The sequence below is a fragment of the Sturnus vulgaris genome, chromosome 4 (assembly GCF_052056855.1).
Source record: "Sturnus vulgaris isolate bStuVul1 chromosome 4, bStuVul1.hap1, whole genome shotgun sequence".
Lineage (NCBI taxonomy): Eukaryota > Metazoa > Chordata > Aves > Passeriformes > Sturnidae > Sturnus > Sturnus vulgaris.
In genome coordinates this window covers 35,465,255-35,486,564 of record NC_142246.1, presented here as the reverse complement: position 1 = coordinate 35,486,564, position 21,310 = coordinate 35,465,255, and the positions used below count along the sequence as shown (strand labels likewise).

At 36.0% G+C, this 21,310-nt stretch overlaps 1 protein-coding gene across 1 annotated transcript in view; it reads right to left on the bottom strand.

Moving 5' to 3' along the window:
* GLRA3 (glycine receptor alpha 3) overlaps positions 1–21,310 on the bottom strand; it is an 82,453-nt gene that overhangs the window by 35,254 nt on the left and 25,889 nt on the right. Inside the window, exons 4-5 of the mRNA XM_014883982.2 lie at positions 5,127–5,350; positions 2,188–2,270 (exon numbers count right to left, since the gene is read on the bottom strand). Of these exons, the coding sequence (XP_014739468.2) occupies positions 2,188–2,270; positions 5,127–5,350 (307 nt within the window). The remainder of the gene's footprint in view (positions 1–2,187; positions 2,271–5,126; positions 5,351–21,310) is intronic.

Sequence of the window (21,310 nt, the reverse complement as noted above, 5' to 3'; positions counted from 1 at the left end):
CTCTTCTTCCCAGCATGTAGATATTTTTTGTAACACTTCCAAGTTGTCTATTTCCTTTCCTGTCTTTCCTGCCCTTCCAGAACATCTGGCTATGGACAGGTGAATTCCTGTTCTCAAAGGTCTAGGATCCTGGAACTTAGGTCACTGTACATATCTGCTTTGGATCTGTCCCAAAATAATCTCAGGGAACTGCTGCTTTGTTCTTGCAAACCTAACTGGTTATTCTGCTATTAGACATATAACCAGAATTCCCACATGCTGCAAAATTTTCTGCCTCAGGCCATCATCTTTTCCTATAGTCTGTTTTTTGATGTCTGAAGTTACAGGTAAAATAGAATTAGACAAGGCAATATGGGAAAAGATTTATTACTTGCAACTTCCTTATGAAATCCAATTTGATCTCTGTGAATAAAGAATTTGAAGCACTCATCTGTATTTTCTTCAGCTCTTCTTTTGTGAGAACTGCCTCTCTTTACCATGTGAATGTGCAGCTGGGAATTTACTCCCACTGAACTCAATGATTAAAAACAAGACTTCAGTGAAAAATGTTCTGCTGGAAAATACAGTAGAACATCTACAGTGCTATTCAACTAATAAAAATTGGTTCCCTGTGGTGTAGTTTGTGGGAATTGTGGGCTCCTGCAAGGTTTCTCTAAAGCAAACCAGATGCCTGTTTGTTCAAGAATGCTCAGTTGTTGTCTGACCTGTCCTCACAACAGCTGAAAGAGAGGAAAAACGCAGCTGAGTTTTACGAAGCTGTTAAAGCAAAAATTTCATAACTTTTAAAAACATTTTTAATGATACATTTTGGTTGTTCAGTCAAACCTTATGATACTTCCTCTTTGAAGCATAATTGTATTTAGTGAGTATACCTGCCATCTGCATATACTCTGATGCAACTGCCTCCTGCTAACCTTTTGTTTAGTCACATTAATTATACAGTGACATAGGTTATCAGTAGGATCGTCTGCTCTGGCTGACTGTGGAGCTTTGCTCAAATCCTGGATACATAATACTGTCCTACATTCCTTGACATTTGCAGCAAATAACGATCTCTCCATTTTAGTCAAGAAAATTTCTGCTGTCAGATTCAGCTGTTGTCCTTATATTGAAAGACTGCTTCATAATGCTACCATCTGTCCATTGTAATAAAAGATAGATCTGGCTTTTATACTCACCCTGCAATATTCTATAAAAGCATACCATATAAGAAACAGCTCTGACATACTGACTGATAGATAATTACCTTCCCTTCCCTTGGGTGCTGCTTTGTTCCAGTAAAAGAAGAAAAAACCTCAAAAAAATGCGTTAATAAAATTATGTGTGTTGTGTTTCTGATCTATGATATATTTCAAATAATCCAGTAAATTCTTCTATAGGCACAATTATTTTATTTTTGAAATATTTTACTCATTGGCCCAAAAAACTGTAAATCTAGATCTTGTAGATGAATACTTCCTAATCTGTCTTGCCCTGTCATTTATTTTCACAAACCTCGGATTGCTGGAAGCTTTCAAAGAATGCTTTATTTTATTTTGGTTCTTTGCATCATTAGGAGGATTTTTCCACTATAACTCTCTTTTGAAGTCCTCTCTTTTTAAGAAAAAAAACAATTCCCAAATACTTCACAGCACAAGGGAAATGAGAATATAATGCATCAGACAGAATAGTTGATTTCTCCTTTTGTGAATGCGTTTGTGCCTTGAAATGGCATAGCTGTTGTGCACTTTCCATCCTCTTTTAAGTAACAAGATATCAAGGTTGATGATAAGTAAAATATATGACATGTTAAAATATAATGATTTTATTTCACATAAAATCCCATAAATGACTTCTTTAACTTATGTTTCCTTTATGCTCTCCTGTATTATTCACCTCCTGTATGTGTAAACACAGAAAGACTTATGGTGAAACCCTATATGCAGAAATTTTGTATAAACGGTCACTGGGTAATCAAGTTTAATGGCAATTTCAGATTTACATAAATCTCTTGATTTTCAGTTCAAATAGGTACGAAAGAACCTTCTCCTCTTAAAATCATGTACATTTCACAGATTGTAGTGATAAAATAGAAGATTAATTTTGAGAATTTGTTCTTGTACCACTACAAGGGGTTTTCCTACCTCCTGTATAGCCGTTGTAATCCCTGCAAAAGTATGTATAGGATAATACATTACGCAAACTTACAGCTTTCCAGCTGCATTATACATGTTTGCACGTCCATTGGAAAATTTTTGAGATCCATCGGACAGGAAAGTATTAAAGTCAATCTGAAAGAACACAAAAAACTCATTAAAAATATACTCCAAAAAAAGAGCCATAGAATTGTGCAGGAAGAATGCATGAATACAATGGAAGCAATGAAGCAATTAGAAATAGAATACATAAATCAATAGGAAGCTCTCAAAATAGATCTCTGTTAGCTGAACCCATCTAACTCAGTCTAGTGTGACAACATGGAAAAAAAATTTTACAGACTTTCAGAAAAATAAATTTTTCAGTAGGGTTGCCTAACTTCATGAGAAGTCTAAAGGAATGCAGCAACAGTGTGCCTTTTTGTGCTACAGCAGAGTTATTGGACTGTTCCTGTATTTCAAATCCTTGGCATAAAACTTACCCAAATCTACAGGAATTTCATAACATATGTCAGTTTCAAATGATGGTGGAAAAGTAGTTTTATGTGTTACTGTCCTAAAATAAAGTGCTTAAAATGTCAACACAAAGGTTTACAGAAACCTGTTATGATATTGATGGTAGACTGTAATGGCCGTAATTTTGAACTGTAGCTGTCCATCAGTGTTAGTCCTAATACTTCCTGTGAAATTCTTTGCAAATTATAGGCAAAAGAGGTATTTTTAAATTTTAAATAAATGCAATTATTTATCTCTTGAGTAGAACTTCTCTGAGGAATCAGAAAGAAGAATTTATAAGAGATAAAGGCATATGTTTTCCCTCCCTGGCCCTGCCTAGGTATCCATTCATCATTCAGGGCCGTGACTCCACCTTCATTAATCAGTTCAGTTGATAGAATGTCCTACAAAAACCTGAGGAGCTTCAGTTCAATTGCTTACACATAAGGCTCTTCTAGCATGGCAGTGCTCTAATCCCCCTCTCTTGAACCCACTCTTCTGTTTTTGGCACTGGGGCTAAAGGGAAGTGGGATGTAGCTGGAAAGGATAGCTATATATTTCTTGTACCTTTTTTGTTTTCCCCTGACCAAACCTTGATTCATTGCTGCTGTAACTTCTGTTTAGCCAGACAGTGACAGAGCTGCCGCATGAGGAGAGTCTGAGGGAAGTCAGACCCATCCCCTATTCCCATGCTGTTAAAAATAGTTCCAAAGGCAAATTCTGGCTAGTAGGCTAGTAACACAGCAAGTAATTTCAGAGACACCTGGACATTACTTTTTACTTCAGTATATATTTTAGTATTTTATGTTAAGTATTCATTGAGCTGGGAACTGTTACCTTCCATCATTTTCTTGTCTGAATTGTTCCAATGCAATTAGGGATGAGGAGAAATTAGGGAATAAAAGAAAGAAGCAAATTTATAAACTTTTTTTTCCTTTTAATATGTGCACACTAGCAATTAGCCTATCTCCCCTTATCAGAAGGTTAACTCGCTCAAAAGCACATAGATAAACTAGATGCCAATGATATGATTATAAATCTGTTTTAGAAACTAACAGTTCTTAATTAAATCAAGGCAACATAAACTTTCTGGCTTCATAAGAAACAGAGGAACCCTCTGGTATCTGCTTTCAGCACAATTGATGTTTTCCTTTATAATTTAATATTATAATATTTCTCACATTTGGGGTATTTCACTCAATTTCATGTGGCCATGAACTTGTCCCGAAGTGTATTGAAGTTGCAATCCAAACTTGTGTCAGCTGAGTGGTGGGGTCTACACTCTGTGCTGTATTTATTTGGAAGGAGTAAGGCAAGGCAGGGAGTTATTTGATTAGAGTAAAACAACAGCCAGTGTCTCTTGGGGTGACTCAGAAAGTCTGCAGATAATTGATTTAGATCTACTTTCTACTTGAATCCAGAGAAGGAATCCTTTTAACCTACTTTGAATCTGTTTCAATCTGACAGAGTACATGTTGTGACACTGAAGATTGAGTATGTTCCCAGACTGGCAGACTAACTTCCTTTTGGATATGAAACCCTCATAAGAATTTTAACCCAACCCTTTCTCCATGTGTAAGCTTGATAAAGTGCTGCCTAATTGTACTGGAAGAAGGGAAAGAGGAAGGAGACTCTTTTGCCACTGACACATCCACGCAAGTCATGAAGTTTTCTTTTTCTCCAGTATACAACTGTTTACAGATTCCTGATGTCTCTTCAAAGAGTCTAATTATGCTTTAATTCAGTGTCATAAAAGCATGCAAAGCAAAACACTGAGTAGACAATAGTATATTTATTTTGAAAAGAGTAACAGTTTGCACAAGTGAGTCACTGCTTCAATATGAAATCTAGTGGGGCATTAGCATACTTATACCAACGTGTTTCTCATTAGATTGGGTCTTTGAAGGCAGTGGTAAAATGCCTACTGATGTCTGTATTAAAAGGAAAGTGGTGGGAAGAGAAGTAGGATAATTAAATTTTGTCAATACTTATGATTGCTGCTTTCAGCTTCTTAAAATCTTTTCAAAAATTTACTTTCCAGTTTTCTCTCCATCTCCAGCAGTAAATGACTTATCTTTAAATGTCAAACTTCCTCAAACAGGCCATGTTTTCATGTTGAAGTGCAACTGCAATATCCAGAAAGGGGGAAGAGAAGTAACATTGAATTGTCATGAAATTGGAGGAGACAACAGACTGTGAAACTCATACATAGGCCAATTCAGATTATAATACTACAGGATTGTTTGTTCTGTGCAGCATCCTGGTTCTTCTAGGCTCAGTACCTGTACTTTAAAATGGGAAAGATTATTTTTTCTATATGCATCCCTAATGAGGGATCGTTTCCTATTTTAACACTAACAATGAATGTTGACAAAATTCGGCATTCAAAACATAGATAATAGTTCTGCATGACTAGCTACTGAATATATGTTTTAGCAATTCCCAATTGTACATTTGAGCTTCTAGCTGAAAAAATTAATTAGATTAGAGACTCACCTGATGGAATAAAGTACATTTCCATTTTTGAAAATACGCAACAACTTATTATCTGTTGTAACTTCATGAAAATTGGCACCTTTTTCATTAGCAAAGAACAAATCAGGTTTCCAAATTGAATCCAGCATGGATGGATCTAAATCTAAAGAGTCATCTGGATATTCACTGTATGCGAGGCGTGGATCATTCCAATTCTGACGGAGAAAGATGTTCACTCGGTAATCCTGAATAAAAGAGAAAACAAGCAAAGCTTTATCAAGCATAGGGATTTAGCTTTTATTTCATTTCTTAGCCATGTAATCTCCTGTCACTCTGTGGATGACAAAAGAATTACTTAGCTGAATGCCAGAATGATACCTATTTATATTAGTGGGGACAAAATGGATAAGAACAAAGATGCATTTCATGGCAATCGAAAAAAAAATCCTAAGATAAGGAAATCCAACCTCCATGCATAGTTCATATAGTTCCATATAACTCTACCCCTATCACAAATTTGTCTTGAATTTGAAATGAGAAGCATAAAAAGAGTTTTATGGTGTTACCTTTTCCTGCTCAAACCTCTGCAGGGGTATTCCCACTTCTCTGACAGTGAGAATGTCCCACTGTATGGGAAGTTAAATTATTTTTCTTTCTCTCTGTCCAGTCCTTACTTGTTTTAGACCCACCACACAAGTTTTCTGTGCCACAGTTCCCTATTGAACATTGTATGAGCAGTAACTTGCCATACAGCAGTGTAGGGAGGGCACATGTTCCTCCTCTCTTCAAGCAGGGTAGAGACCATATAAGTATTTATGATAAATTAGATTAGCTACAAGTGTGGTCACCTCAATTTTTACAGACAGCCCTGTCTTTATCAAGAGTGCTTTTATAGAAAAGATGAGGCAGTGCTTCAAACTTCTGGAAGTCATTTTGGAGCTGCACATACATTCTGTCAGAAATGTATTTATGGCTCCACACTTTCTTACAATTTTACCGCTCTGAAAAAACTTGGTTTTAAATAAAGGTGAATAATAGCTTCTCATTACATTGCAGTTAGAACTAAGACTGAACATAAGGGCGCAGGAACTATACTTTTATTGGTCATAATAAGATTTTCCTCATTATTTGAACTGCATTAATGAAAAAGATAAAAATAAAATAGAGAAACAATAGGTTAGCTGCAGGTGGAAATGGCAACTCGTTGTCAGACCTTACATGACACTTCTAAATACAACAAAAGTAAAAAATAAAATCACTTTTTTATGGTAAAAAATGATGATGAAAATTAATTTTAACAAGAAAACTTTTTGAGTCAGAATGGGAAATTAAGTGTTGAGAGCTGAGAAATACAATTTAGCCAAAAAATATGGATACTAGTTATTATAGGTTAGACTAACTAGTTAAAACTCCATTGGTGTAGAAATTGTTCGTTAAAAACCCAGTATTTTATGAATCTTTCTCTTAGGGAACCTGCAGCATGCAGCCATGTAATGAGAAGAATCATGCCAACAGACATAATAAAGGACAACAGGAACCTCAATATGCAACATTTACTCATAAGAAACTTGAGAAACAGTTTTTCATATATTCAGCATCCTGCTGTTTTGGTCAATTTAATCACTCAGCTTGATTAAGGGTAGCCAATATACTAAAAACATGCTTACGAAATATTGCCAATCAAAAATACTGCAAATTGTGTAGAGAAAGTCCCAGTAAAGAACTTTATGTTCACATAACCATAAAAGTTTTAGGACAAAGAAAGTAAGTAGAAAACTAAACCCGAAGAATGAAATTGATTCAGATTACTGTTTCCAGCAGAGAGGAAAAAGGCTCTCTGACCAAATGAAAGCATTAAATGCATAGGAATTGTTAAACAACTATTTTATTTAAAGAAATAAACTGTCAATTAATTTGTTAAACACACATGCACAAACACACCCCAAGTCCTTTCAGGAAAGGACTGAAAGAGATTTTCTTTTTCATCATGGGTAGTGACAGCCTCAAAAGCCATAAAAAGTTCTTACGAGAACCTGTTGGCATTTTTTATAATTAGTACCATGATGTGCTAAAACCACAGCCAGGGATTTGTACTTTACAGATGTAGAAACAAGCTTGTATTTTCTGTGTGTTTCTAAAATAAGACAAAATTCTTAGAGAAGCTTGTGCCTCAGTGCTCACAGAACAATACTTCTGGTGCCTTCTAGTAAGAGGGAATAATAACCGCTGATATATGCTTATTTCTTTGCATGACATCCCAAATACCATGTAGTAGCAGTTTCCATTCCAGATTGCTGTATAAAATCAAAAGGACAGGAAAAAGAAGAATGTGGGAACAAGGATGGCTCCACTGCCTTTCCCAGCATGGGCAATCCTTGCACTGAAGGAAACGTTACCTCTAAATCCAGAGCACTGGGGTTGGAGCACTGCAGCTCTCAGGACTTTGCATTTCAGCCCAACCCAAGCTTTATATTTTAAATTATATAACCTGAGAGATGTCTATTTACTTTACTTTTGTCAGTATAATACGAAGAGTTTATGGACAGGTTTAGTTGTAAAGGTCTTCTCACGTGTGCAAGACAGAAGAGGTAAAAAATGCATAGCAAGAAGGCCAAACGAAAAAGGAAAATGGAGAATGACAAATGATGGAATCCTTTCAAGATTGTATTAAGTTATTCTACATGTCAGTATGAGTAAAGTTTATTGGTTTAAACTGTTTCCAGCTTTTAAGATGAAAAAAGAAGTCCTGGTTAAACTTCTCACTGAAGCAACTGGAGCTATTTTTCATTGTTATCTCCTTTGAAAACTCTGACTTAAACTGGCACTCAGTATTCACTAAAAAAAATAAATCCTAATCTATCAAAAGGAAAGAGATATGTTTGATTGCTGTTTTATGAAAAACAAGTATTCATCATCTCAGCTTATCATTACACATTATGAGCACAAGGCCTAACTGCTTTAAACAAGTAGGGTTGTTTGATGCAAACACAGACACCACAATCAAATTGCCTGAATTGATTGGTTATCCTACAAGAGGCTCTGTATTCTTATGTGCTATTTGCCTGAAAGGATGACTGCTAATTCAAATAACTGTGACAGAAAGGTTCCTTGAGGGAAGGGACAAATCATCATTTCAGTTGTTGTGACTTCCACAGCCTCATCTGTAACCTTCAAGGCCGCCATTGTCTGAACAGCTGCTGTACCCTGGTTCTACAGAATGAGAGTGAGACATGGTCTGTACTTGCTTCATCATACTTCAAAACCTTAGCCACAAGGTGGCTAAGAGGTGGCTTAGAGGGTCAGGATACTGTCCATATGCTTCATAAGGCTCAATAAAATAAAAACTGGAGATCAGGTAATTGCTCTCTGCTGTCCATGCCAAGGCTTGGGCCACTGTGGACCTCAGTACTAACATTTTGATTAGTAATTTCCAGCACAGAATATTTTGATTTCTACTTCATTATACTTGTACAGATAGAGCTATATTACCAAAACATACAGAATGTAGCTTTATGGAGATTTTTGCACAAATCCTCAAGATATTAATTTCCTAATTTTCACTATTTCTTTAATGCATTTTTCATATGCACTGCATGTAGAATCCTTCTAGACCTGAGGGATTCCAAAATATGCCCCTCATTTGAACACTGAATATCATCTGGTCCCATAATTTTTGTATGCTGTTATTTGAACCAAGTCTTCAGAATTTCATGCATAAATTACAGAACTCTCTCTGTTGCTGTTCCAAATATTATGATAATTTAGCTTACTATATACCTCTAAGTGAAATCTAGACTTGTCTTTTGTATAATGTAGTAAAATGATTCTTCCTTCACTTGTTTAACATGGAAAATTTTAATGTGGAAATCTTACAGACTTTAAAGAACACTGTTATGAGTAAATATAAGACACTATAACAAATATTGTTCTTGTGGAAAATTTTTTCTTCATGTGTTAGCTATGACACTTGTAATGAAAATCCATTTTTCACTGCTATATAAGAAAAGTTAATAAGCTGCAGAACATACTGATACCTTTAATTTTTACTGCTAAGATTTTCCAAAGTTACTGTCTTGGTGTCTGAAAAAGATGCAAGTTGACATGCTTTTTATTGATGCCTTGACTAGTATAATTAGACAGGAGGGCCTGTGGCAAAATAGCACTTTGTGGTGATAACATCTTTCCATTTAAAATTTATTTATTGTTCTTAAGCACTGTGGCTGCACTGTAGGTAATTAATTACTTTGTCCAAATGGATGGAATTTTCTAGTTTTCCTTTACATAGCTGGAAATTTCAGACTGGGCCAAAAGTTTTCCAGCTAACAATTTCAATATGCTTTCGACAAAACTTTTCTAGTACAGAAACTCATTCAAAATGAAGTTAGCCACTCAAATTGTCAAGTCATTTTCTATGCAGGTTACCAATGCCATTGCAAAATCAAAGTAGGAGAATAACCTTGAAAATCACACTCGTGTTTGAGAAATGCAAATACAGTTTTTGTATTCTGAAGGATTGCCTTGTATTTCCTCACGCTTAGTAGCTGGAATTCCATCACTGCTGGGATTACTTATGGTGCAACCTTATCTGTTCAAAAGAATATGTAAAAGAAAGTGCAGGGAAGGATGATACAGGACTGGAAAGGGTAGTCAGTTCTGTGAGAGCAGACATGAAAAGGTGGATTTCTTTAAATTGATAATGCAAAGGATTTGTTTTATGACTTATTACTCGATTGCTTTCTGTAAGTATATCAAAGGGGAGGAAGAAAACATTTTAAATCTAAAGATGAGAATATCCTTCCTTAACTTTCAATAAATTTAGACTGAACTGAAATGGTTCATCTATTTCTTACACCAACAAATATTGGTGATATTTTCATTGGTCTTATTTATTACAGCAAATAAGGGGATTATTTATTTTTATTACATCTTTGCACTATTACTGGAGTACTGTTTAAAGTTCCCATGTTCCCATTATAAGAAGGGAACTTTTTGAGCAAGTCCAGAGGAGTGCCACAAGGTTGATAAGAGTACAGGAAAACCTCTGCTACAAAGACAGGGTGAGAAAGTTGTGGCTGTTCAGTCTGGAGAAGAGAAGGCTGAGTGAAGAAATTTTTTACTGTGAGAATAATGAGGCACTGGAACAGGGAGGTTCTGGATGCTGCAACCCTGTCAGCATTCAAGGGCAGGTTGGATAAGGCTTTGAGCAATCTGGTCTACTGGGAGGTGTCCCTGTCCATAGCAAGGGGCTTGGGACTACATGATCTTCAAGTCCATTCCAATCTGTTAACATTCTATGATTCTGTGATTACAGGGCTGAACTGCAGTAAGGATAGTTGATATAGCTATGCTGTTTGGCATTTCAATTAATGAGTGAAAACCAATTGCAACAAGCTCCATACTGCACCATTAACTGTAGCTCATTAATCTGTCAAAGAGAAATTAGCTGTGATTTAAATCAATTGCTTAGTACTTAGTTTTAATTGACACATTAAATCTGTGTCGGAGTACCAATATTTGACTAATGTCAAACATCTCTGAGAACATGCTTATCTGTACAGAAGAGCTGTAGGGCATTCATTACAAGAAGCAATGCAGATACACTGTTAATTATGATAAAGAGTTTGTCTAGGGTACAGAGAATCCTTGGCAATCTGTTGCTGGATATTTCCATAGGTGGAATCTCTCTTTCCAGAACTGATTTTGGCAGTGGGTAAAACTAAGAATGTCCTTATTCTGACTCTGGAATCACAGAACCCATTAAGAGGTTGAGAGCAACTGCAGTACGGTATCATTCCCTTAGTGCAAAGCAACTTTGTGAATTTTCTAGAATCACAGGATCCCTCCCTTGGACACAATGTCTTCATGGATCTGCCTTAGTGAAAGGACTTCTTGCAATTTTCGTTTCTAATCCTCCCAGTCCCGCGATTCTATTGTATACGGAAAATAATTCAGTTCCACACACAAACACATGGAAAACTTTCTTGTCTGGTCCTGCCTGAAGTTAGCTGGCTAAACACTTTGTGGGTGATTAGAATGTCTAGATTTCAGCCCTTGAAGGCCTGTTCAGTTCCTGGATAAAAGATCTAATCCTAGCACAAATTGAAAACTGTGGGTGCTTCCGCTCCCTCCATTAAGTAGGACATCCCAGATCCGTGGGAGGTTTAGGTGAGGACTAACTTGCCTCTGATCTCAGGAAGATTTAAAATTTATTTGAGCTATTCAGAAAAGACTGTTGATGGATTTGGATGAACAGCTCCTCTGAGCAGTAGATTTTAAGGTGCGTATTCATGTTTCTAATATTTCTAGGGTTTTGGGATTAGTTTTGGTAAGGTAATTTTTTGGGTTTTAGTTTGGTTTTGTTTGTTTCTCATACATTTCAGAACTAGTAGATATCCCCATGGGTTTCCTGTGAATGGTTTGGTTGAAACTTTATTTCAATTTTGCCTAATTCCTTTCAGAGTTTGACTCCAATAACTATCCATCAATGCTCATATTGAAGTCAATACAACTAGAACTCACTTGGCAAAGAGCTGGCTAAAACTAGTACTTCACCGTTGCTACCTGTAATGTCAGACCTCTCAGACCTCCCTACAAAAGTAAGATTCAGAGTTCAGCCAATAAATTTACACAATAATTCTGCACCAAGTGCTCTCCCTACATGTGCCACCTGCTTTCATACCCTTGGATTCTGAAGTGGTATGGCTTCTGTTAGCCTTCTGGCTGGCACAGATGAATGCTTCTTGCTGTATTTTCTGCAGAGATAAGTGATACCTCATTTGCCACCACTATGAATGATGGAGGATGAGAACCTGCGGCAACCTATTACACTTCTGGTTTTGTCTTAGAGAAAGTATTGGGTCATTTACAAGATGCTTATTAGCACAGAGTTATCAGACTCTGTCATTCAACCCCTAGCTAAAAAAATAACATAGTCAGTAGTTTCTGAGACAGCTTCTTGATTCTTGCCTTTGTTACTCCCTTGTTGTTTTTTACAAAACATTCAAAATCAATTGAATTCAACAACATGCTACTATGTCTACTTACTTTCCATACCTTTTAGGGCTAAAACATTGCAAATGGATGGTTTTAGTTTATTTTAGTATTGAGTTATTTTGTTGAGTCAACAAATATTGGATTGAGTAACAATATTGGATTTTAGATTTGGTGCTCACATACAATCATCAGAAGTCAAAGACAGTTAATATCTAGGATGCTTATTCTTAAAAAGATTAATTATAGTACTGACATACTGTATAATAATGTTTGTCATAGCTCCTAGTGCATGTCCTAGGATATTTATTAATTAAAGATTGAATATACTATTCCCATATTTAATGGAAGCTGTGTGTTCCCAAGTCCTAATGCATTACACCAAAATCACCTTTTGAAACTTGTTCAGTATAATTGCTTTTTTAAGCTTTAGCTCAGGGGATTTTAAAATGTTTGCACATCAAGCAGTAGAATAAGGGATTAGATGAAAAAGGACATGACAATTACATGAACAAACAACATACACTAAGCCTCTGTCTTAATTTGGTCCTTGCCATGTTCTCAGTTGACAAAAGATTCTGTTTTTTTTCTGCAAGCAAATAATGTGTCCCTGAAGAAGTTTTTGCTCTAACAGCAGAAGTTTTGCTCTAACAGCAGAAGTTAGCAGTTTCTTGCTAAGTGAAAAGTTAAGTTTTTCTGAGATCATTCATTTGTTCACATGAATTTTTGGTTTTTGAATTTTGTCATTGTTTATGTTAGCCCTTTGAACATGACTGGTTCCAATGAGTGAATGAATGGGCTAATTTCATAAATCTTTACCAAAAATATGCATTTGAAATATCCTCTGTTTTGTCTCCTCAGAAAAATATAACCAAATTAGATCAAATACAATTTTGGGAATTCCATATTAAATTTCCCTGATGCCTTCCTTGTCTTGGTAAACAAATATGACATTGTTTAGAATAGGGTAAATAAGGTAAAAAAAAAGGTAAATCTAAACTAAGTCAAGCCCAGAAGCAGGGCCTGCTAACTCCTCTAGTCTAAACACCTGCTAAAGTGGGCTATGAGAAGGAATATGTTTCTAACTTTAAACAAACTTGATCAGATATGAGTTGGCCTTAAATGTATTGATATGCATTAAATGCACCAAGAGGCCTGCTAGGAAAATCATGTTGTTTTAGCAGTTTTACAATGATGCCTTGTCAACACATAATATTTTATGTGCATTTGAACTGCACCAGTACTGACAAGAAAGGGAACAATTTGTTTGTCTACCCAAAGACCTCATCTAGTGGCATTTGAAAAGCCCTAAGATATTTTGCCTTTTGGCTGCTGGTTCAAAAAGATGCATGTCTCCTGCAATCCTGTGATATGTCTACCTTTCCAGATAACTCAGCTAGTCTTAGGCATTATTAAGGCCACACTAAATGCACTTGGGAAACCAAATAAAACTTTACCAGACACAAACTCCATTCAGTATCAATTTGTTAACCTATTCCTTTCGTGAAGAAATTAACTTTGTGAACAAGTACACGTGAGTCTAGATGAGTAGTAAGGGAGAAAAAAGAAATGTCAATTTTATGGGCTTCCACTAGGTCCACGATGAAAGGAGAAGAAGCAAAGGTTACTTATTGAAAAGTGAATCCTTACTTTAATATCTCAAATCCTATAATTTGTAGTACTATGGTAATACCAGAACAGTAGTCACAGGCACAAATCTAAAACATTTTCCCTACATTTTGCTAAGCTGGGAAGTAGTCTTTTTACCTTGTAAGGTCTAGTATATTAAAAATTGAAGTAAAACTATCCAAAATTAATGAAATAATTAATCAATGTAAAATATAAATATATACATTGAAAACTGCTGTTATATTTGTATGTGGTATACATTTTATATACACATATGATATACATTATCAGGACATGAAAATTATGTATTTAATATAATCACTTTTCAGAAACTGCAGAGCAGCCACATTCACAAAAAAAAGGGAAAATATACTGCAAATAAGGAACCTAATAATGGCTGACTAGAAAAATCAAATTTTCAGTATGCTATCCCTTCAATCCTACCAGGAGTTAAATAGCTAAACCCTCATTCAATTTAAATCTTTTAAAAGAAGATAGAGGAACTAAAAAGAAGATTGTGAGAGATCCCACATATTGTAGCTTACAATGTTTGTAGATGGAAAGCAGACTAGAAATCTTCTTTAACTAATCATGTTATGCCAATAAATTAGCTTGCATATGTTCCTATACATTTACATTTTGAAAATCCATTAACTGAAAAAGAAACCTAGTGACTGAAAGATCAGGCAATGTAAAGACTGCTTATCTTTTAAAACAAGGGAAAAAAATTCAGATTCTCCAGGAGTGCTTTTGAAGATTATAGTTTTATCATCAAAAACACGTAAACAAGAAATAATGAATACCTACTTTTTCTCAGTTATGTGTGTTCAGTCATTTGTTCTTAATTCACCTTCAGTATCTTCATGGTTGTAATAAAATTTTAGGTGAATATCTATTCACACTGCCTCAGTTTCCAACGAGAAATGCCCTGAGGAGATGGCTACCTGTTTCTCTTTATTTTTTTTTTTTCTGGGAAAGAAAGGTATGGGGATTAGATTTGCTTCTAGGCAAAATTAAATTTTAAGCCTAGAGGCTTGCAAGTTGGGATCTTCCCGAACTCTGGAGAAGGCTGCAGCTTGTTTGAGCTGAGGTGAAGTTAATTTACTTCACAGTGGCTGGTACAAGGCTATGTTTTGATTCGTACTGAACATAAGCTTGATAATATGGAGGTGTTCTTCTTTTATTGTTGAGCAATGCTTTAACAGAGCCAAAGCATTTTTTGCTTTTCTAATTGCCATGTTGGTGAAGAGACTGGGGGTGTATAGGAAATTGGGAAGAGACAGAGCTGGCACCCACTGACCAAGGTGATACACCATACCATATGGTGTCAGGCTCAATGTATATTGGGGGGGAGAAAGGGGTAGGGAGGCAAGAAGGTGGGGGGGCATATTTGGAGTGATGGTGTTTGTCTTCCCAAGTGGTATGTGTGATGGGGCCCTGCTTTCCTGGGAATGGCTGAACACCTGCCTGCCCATGGGAAGCAGTGAATTAATTCCTTGTTTTGCTTTGCTTGTGTGCACAGCTTTTGCTTGCCCTATTAAACTGTTTTTATCTCAGCCCACGAGGTCTCTGACTTTTTACCCTTCCAATTAATTCTCTCCCTGATCCCGCTGGTGGAGGAATGAGCGAGCTGCTGTGCAGTACTGGTTTGCTGGCTGGGGTTAAATCACGGCAAGAGGGATTTTTGTTGGCTTTGCAGTGCTTTTCAACCCTGGATGAAATTGTTGAGAAATTCAAAGCCTCTGCAAGCTGGAGCACTGGAGGCAGAAAAGAAGAGAATACTGCCAGTTGGGATTACCTGCAATTTAGAGAGAGGGAGGAGAGTGTCAATCTGTAGATCTCTGTCTAGAGATACCTGTCTGATGAATCTAAATAGCAGAGTAGCACTTCCTGGGATAGATGGTTAATTAGATAGAGGGTCAAATGGAAGTGCTTAGGGGTGAGAGAAGACAGAACCCAATTTCTATGCTGAAGTCCACATAATATGTCTGAGATTCTGAAGTCATAAGGGTTATTTTGTGCTAAAAGAAATCAAACTATCTGAGAGATGCTGAGTTTTTTTATTTTGTAAATTGGTATTAGGATCTAAAAGGATTTAGGTGGGGAAAAAAAAAGAGGTCTAACACTATTGATATAATGGCAGTAATGACATAGGGAGTGGCATGTCAGTAAAAAAATTCATGTAAGACCACAACTTGCTGTAATCATACTGACTTTTAAAAGAAAATTAAAGCCTGATTCACAGACTCATAATACTTTTTGTTCTGCTAGCTTTTAATGGCCATAATTTATAGCATGCTGTGTATTGTGTATGGAAAAAGAAAAATACTATATAAAAACCAGATTCATACGAGTACTTTTGATAAATTGTATAATTTTACTGTTTAATTTTAAAGTATTATAAAATGGTTTCAAGTTTTTTTAATATATGATTTACAACACATCTTTGCACTACAGGTATGATGTATAAAAGTCTGAGCATACAGCTCTTTCATGCTGACTGATTACTCTGGCTACTGTAATTAAAAATTCACACCCAGAGTATGCACACCCAGAGTGCAGGAAGTACCAAGTATTCAGAAAAGAATGAAGGCATGATGGGAGAACGGAGTTTTTAAATGCTGCTCAAATGATGCTCTGAAACGTATTCAAATCAAGAATTTCAAGGTCATGTAGAATGTTTGTACCGGGAACTTTTCTAGGGCATATTTACTAGACTCAAGAACAGAAATTAGGAACAAAGGTAACAATCCAAAAATCCTTTATTTTCTTTATTCAGGTTCGTTCAACAACTATTCTAAAGTGCATTGTAGCTTTCGTTACTGTAAACAGAGTTAACAAATTGCAAGTTGACACAAAACTGAGGGAGATAGGCTGTAGTCTTACAGTGATAGATGGGGATTCATGGACTTAACTCCTATTAGTGTTAATGGGAGTTAAGGACAAAATCCATATATATCATGATGAGATTAATTTCCATTGCTTAAATATATATCAGGAAACAGCTACATTAAAGATTTTTTAAAGCTTACTTTTGACCTAGTCCTCTGATTTATATTTTTTAATAATGCTTTTACACCGGTATCTGTGTTATAATTTTAGGAAACATCACGAGTGTTACATAATCACAATCCCAAGGGAATTCATCTTTCGTGATTGCAACAAAATAAGAAACTTCATAAACAGCATACCACATATGATGTGAACAGAGCTATGGATTGATGCCACAATCTCATTTGCACAGATACTAAGATTTCCTACAATAGTGACTGAGTAGAACTCAGCTTGCAAATTAGATATTTTCACGGCTTTTTCTGGATAATGCTGCAATGGCTATACCAGGATGTAGATTTTTTGGAACAGGAAACTTGATAGCAGCCTTCAAACGGATTGAAAAGACTAATATAATAATGTGGAAGTAAGTAAGAAGATACTGGAAGGGGTGGGAGTGATGCCACATGATTTCATAGTGCAGTGCTGTACAAGTAATGGTTTTCCCTTAAAGTGAAAAAGAGCAATCAGAGGAAGAGGAATCAATGTAAACAAACATAAATAAGGGGAAATAAGAGGTGTGAACTGTTTCCCAGCTTTGCTACAAGATTAGATGACTTTAGGTAAACAAAGTCTATAAAAATTTAACTAAAGGCTAACTCTCCCTTGGAATGAGAAGATAAAGATTCTGGAAGAACCTTCGATAAGAACGTAAAGAAACCATTTGGGATTTAGGAAGCACTAGAACAGGTGATAACTAGTATTTAAAGCAGCACTGTATGCAGTAGCAAGGACTTGAGCTGATGATGTAGGAGGTCACTTCAGGTTTTCTGCAGCTAATTGCAGTTAGTGCTGTGGGGAAGAAGAAAGCTTTGCGTCTATAAACTAAGCTGTTCAGCTTTCTGTATTGCAAAGTGTTTTGCAAATTCTTTAAGAATGCTGGTTAAAATGCACCAGAAAGAAGGATACATTTGTATGTCTGGATGAGCTGATTATAACACCTGTCCTGGTAAATATTTATCTAATTTAGATAAACCAGAACAATTACTTCTAGCTTAGAGTAATAAGGCAACTGTTTGTTATGTGTACAAGGGAACACTTCTTCCAAGCAATCTATTGAAAGACAACCTGGAACAGGTACAACACAAAAAAATCAGAAATGTTTATGGAAGAAAGATGAAGTTAAAGAAATTAAAGAGCTGTGGCTCATGAAAGGACAGTAATTATGGTGGCTTAAAAATGGGTTGGTGTGGTTTAAAAGTACATTTTATTTGTATATGCAAGATAATCTCATTAGTAGGGGGAGTACAGAAAGATCTTTAACATGCAACAATCAATATCAGCATTCAATTCTTTTCAGACTGAATCAAGAAATATCCCTGAGCAAAAACATGGTAAGGCCAAATAAGAGACATATGACTTTCAATTGTTAACTGAGATTAATTGTGTTGAATTAAAATTAATTAATTCAGCATTAATTGTCTGCACTGTTATTTGCCATCACATCTCTCCATGAACATCCCCTCCAATGCACTTTGAGCACATGCATTATGCTAAGCGTATTAACACACACTGAGTAAAAATTGCTGTAAATCTGCATTAAGGTCAGTGTTGTACCTGACCTTTAAAACTCAGAAAAGCTTGAGCAAGTTTATCACTCACATTTCCTAGAATAAAAGTAGACATTTTGGTATGGCCTACTATGTACTCAATAGACTCATTGTTTTTTATATTCAATATTCTGACTCTGAATATTTGCAGCTGAAAATGTTGGTACTGATATTATTCTGACCCTGTATGACTGAATAATCTCTTTTCTTTTTTCTAATAATTGCCCACAATATATATGACACTGCTCTTAATGATCACAAAATCTTTTCGCCTTAGGAAATAGAATGTGAATACAACAAGCTGTGCACATCTTGAGCTACAAAAAAATCTCTAAAGAACTTTTCAGGGTCTTGTGATAAATGCTGAAATTTAAGTTCCACTTCACCAGTAAGAAAAATATATTCTTTCCTGTAGGATATGGTTCCAATAATGCCAATATATATTTAATTTACACGATCAAGCAATCCAACTGATCTGTCAGATTTTTAAGGTTATGTGTGCTTAGGTACATTACCAGTTATCTCAAATGAAAAATTTCACGTTAATTTGTATTAAATATGTTATGCTAATTTCATTATAATGAAATACTAAGTTTTATTATCGGCTTTCACAATTTTTTAATCTTTTATTCTTCCATATTTCTAAATTCTTATGTGTAAAAGCCTAGAAAGCAGCAACTTGCAAATTATGAAACACTGGCCCTAGGTTTTCCTTTATCTGTGTGAAGCGATAAGTTTTACTTGTCTAGAGGATGAGTGTGAAATTCTTTGTGAATATCATTGAGACATGCACAGGTCTAGTGCTACCATTCAGTTTGATAACACAGAAAAATTGGTGAGGCTGGATCCTAAGTGGTGCCAACGATAAAAGTTTGTTTAAGGGAGATTTCAATTATGTAGTTTACTTTTTGCCTGCCTCCTCACAGCATATATTACAAAAATGAAATTGTTCATATGATCACTTAAAATCACCTAGGTTCAACTCGAATCATAGCGTCCTAGCAAGAGGTGGCATTCTTTTGCCTGCTGTGAACCACCTGATTTGTATCTCGATAAAAAGAAAGAGAATATGAAATAACTGGGAAGGAAGGAAGGAAGGAAGGAAGGAAGGAAGGAAGGAAGGAAGGAAGGAAGGAAGGAAGGAAGGAAGGAAGGAAGGAAGGAAGGAAGGAAGGAAGGAAGGAAGGAAGGAAGGAAGGAAGGAAGGAAGGAAGGAAGGAAGGAAGGAGAAAAAGAAAAGAAAAGAAAAAAAGAAAAGAAAAGAAAAGAAAAGAAAAGAAAAGAAAAGAAAAGAAAAGAAAAGAAAAGAAAAGAAAAGAAAAGAAAAGAAAAGAAAAGAAAAAGAAAAGAGACTTTAAAGAACTTTACAGAGTTGACAAGCCGTAAGCCAAATTATGCTACTTTTTTGGTATGTCTGCCTCTCCTGAGCTGTTAGAGCAGGTGTAGATGAGCTGAAGAGAATGTGACCCGAGAGACACACGCTGCCCTTCCCACTGCACACCGCCACACTCCTCGTCCTCACTGAGAGCTGCTCAGCCCAGCAATGTGAAATTGGCACCGGGCTGCTTTGCAAGTGACGCCAGTTTTTTTAACCCTTTGTTTTTCTGCGTGTTTACTCTGTTATGCACAGCCAAGGCAGCAGAGGGAGCTCAAAGATTTTGGTCATCAGCAAGAGACCCCGGGAGACCCGCACAGGGACGGACACTGCCAGGGGCGCTTGCAGGGACAGCGAAGGACAGGGCTCGATATATTCAGACTTCTTTAAAGCTGGTAGATTAAATGCATGTCCCATTAGCAGATGGTAGTTTTAAATACAAGGTATCAGTGGCCAGGTTTTATTTTGCACTTGTGGCTTACTTAACCTGTTCTGTTTGCAGTTTAGAAAAAGAGGTATTTATCAAGGATTTAAAAGTCCTTTTGGAGTCTAAAAAATTTGTTCCAATGAGTTAAGACATTGGTACCTGAATTTTAAGGAATACAGTAAATTCAATTGATGAAATAGTGAAAATTGAAGACATAGTGAGCTGCAGTGAATCTACTTTTGTTAAACCGTGCAGAAATTCAGTCTGTGAAATAATGCAAGATTGTTTTCATTGTCATTTAAAGGTAGAAAGATATTCATGTGTTTTAGAAGTTCACTGTCAGTGTTAGGGAGAAGAAAATCTAATAAACCACACAACTGAATGTCCTATCTAGACAAAAACATTTGTTCTTCTGCAAAGAAAGATTTGAGTCTCTGAGAGGTCATCAAGCAGCTCACAATAAGTAGAAGCCTGTTTTGAGCTGTATCAGTGAATACATTATTAACAGAAAACAAGCATCATGAAGGTCAAGGCTGTGCTTTAAAGTCCAGTTTTTGAATGCATAAAAACAAGAGAATGAAAAGCCTTGTGGTTCTGGCTAGGTTTGGTATTTTCTTTAACACATGACATTACCTGGCACTATTTGTTACAGACCCGGTAATTATCTCCCTTGACTGTTTGAATTTGCTTTCGAGGTAGCACAGAGTAGAATGTAGTTTCGTTACAAAATAGAAATATCATACTAACTTAACTAACTTGCACTGAAAGGAAATGTTTATAATTCTCTGGTTCTGGAGAGAAAATACATTTGAGATGTGAACTTGGTCATCCTCTTCCTAATCTCAAGACAATTTTTGTGTGTTTACAACTCCAGTTTTGTATATGTCCTTTATATAGCAATCGAGTGGCTAGGTCTTTGCACTTTACTGACCTTGTGGTCTGTCTCCTCTCTTGGACCAGATTCACTCATCCAGACATTAGGAAGTAGCTGTGGAACACTGTTCTAATCATGTGGGTATTGCTTAATCCTCTGATTGAACCTGAATAAATCTCTCTGGATGCCCTGTCAATCTGTTTGGGATTTGCAATCTGGAAAGTCCCCCAAATACAAATTAAAGCAGTTTTCTATCTGAAAAAAATAATCTACCTCTCTCAGTAACATCTACTACTATGTTCCAAGGTA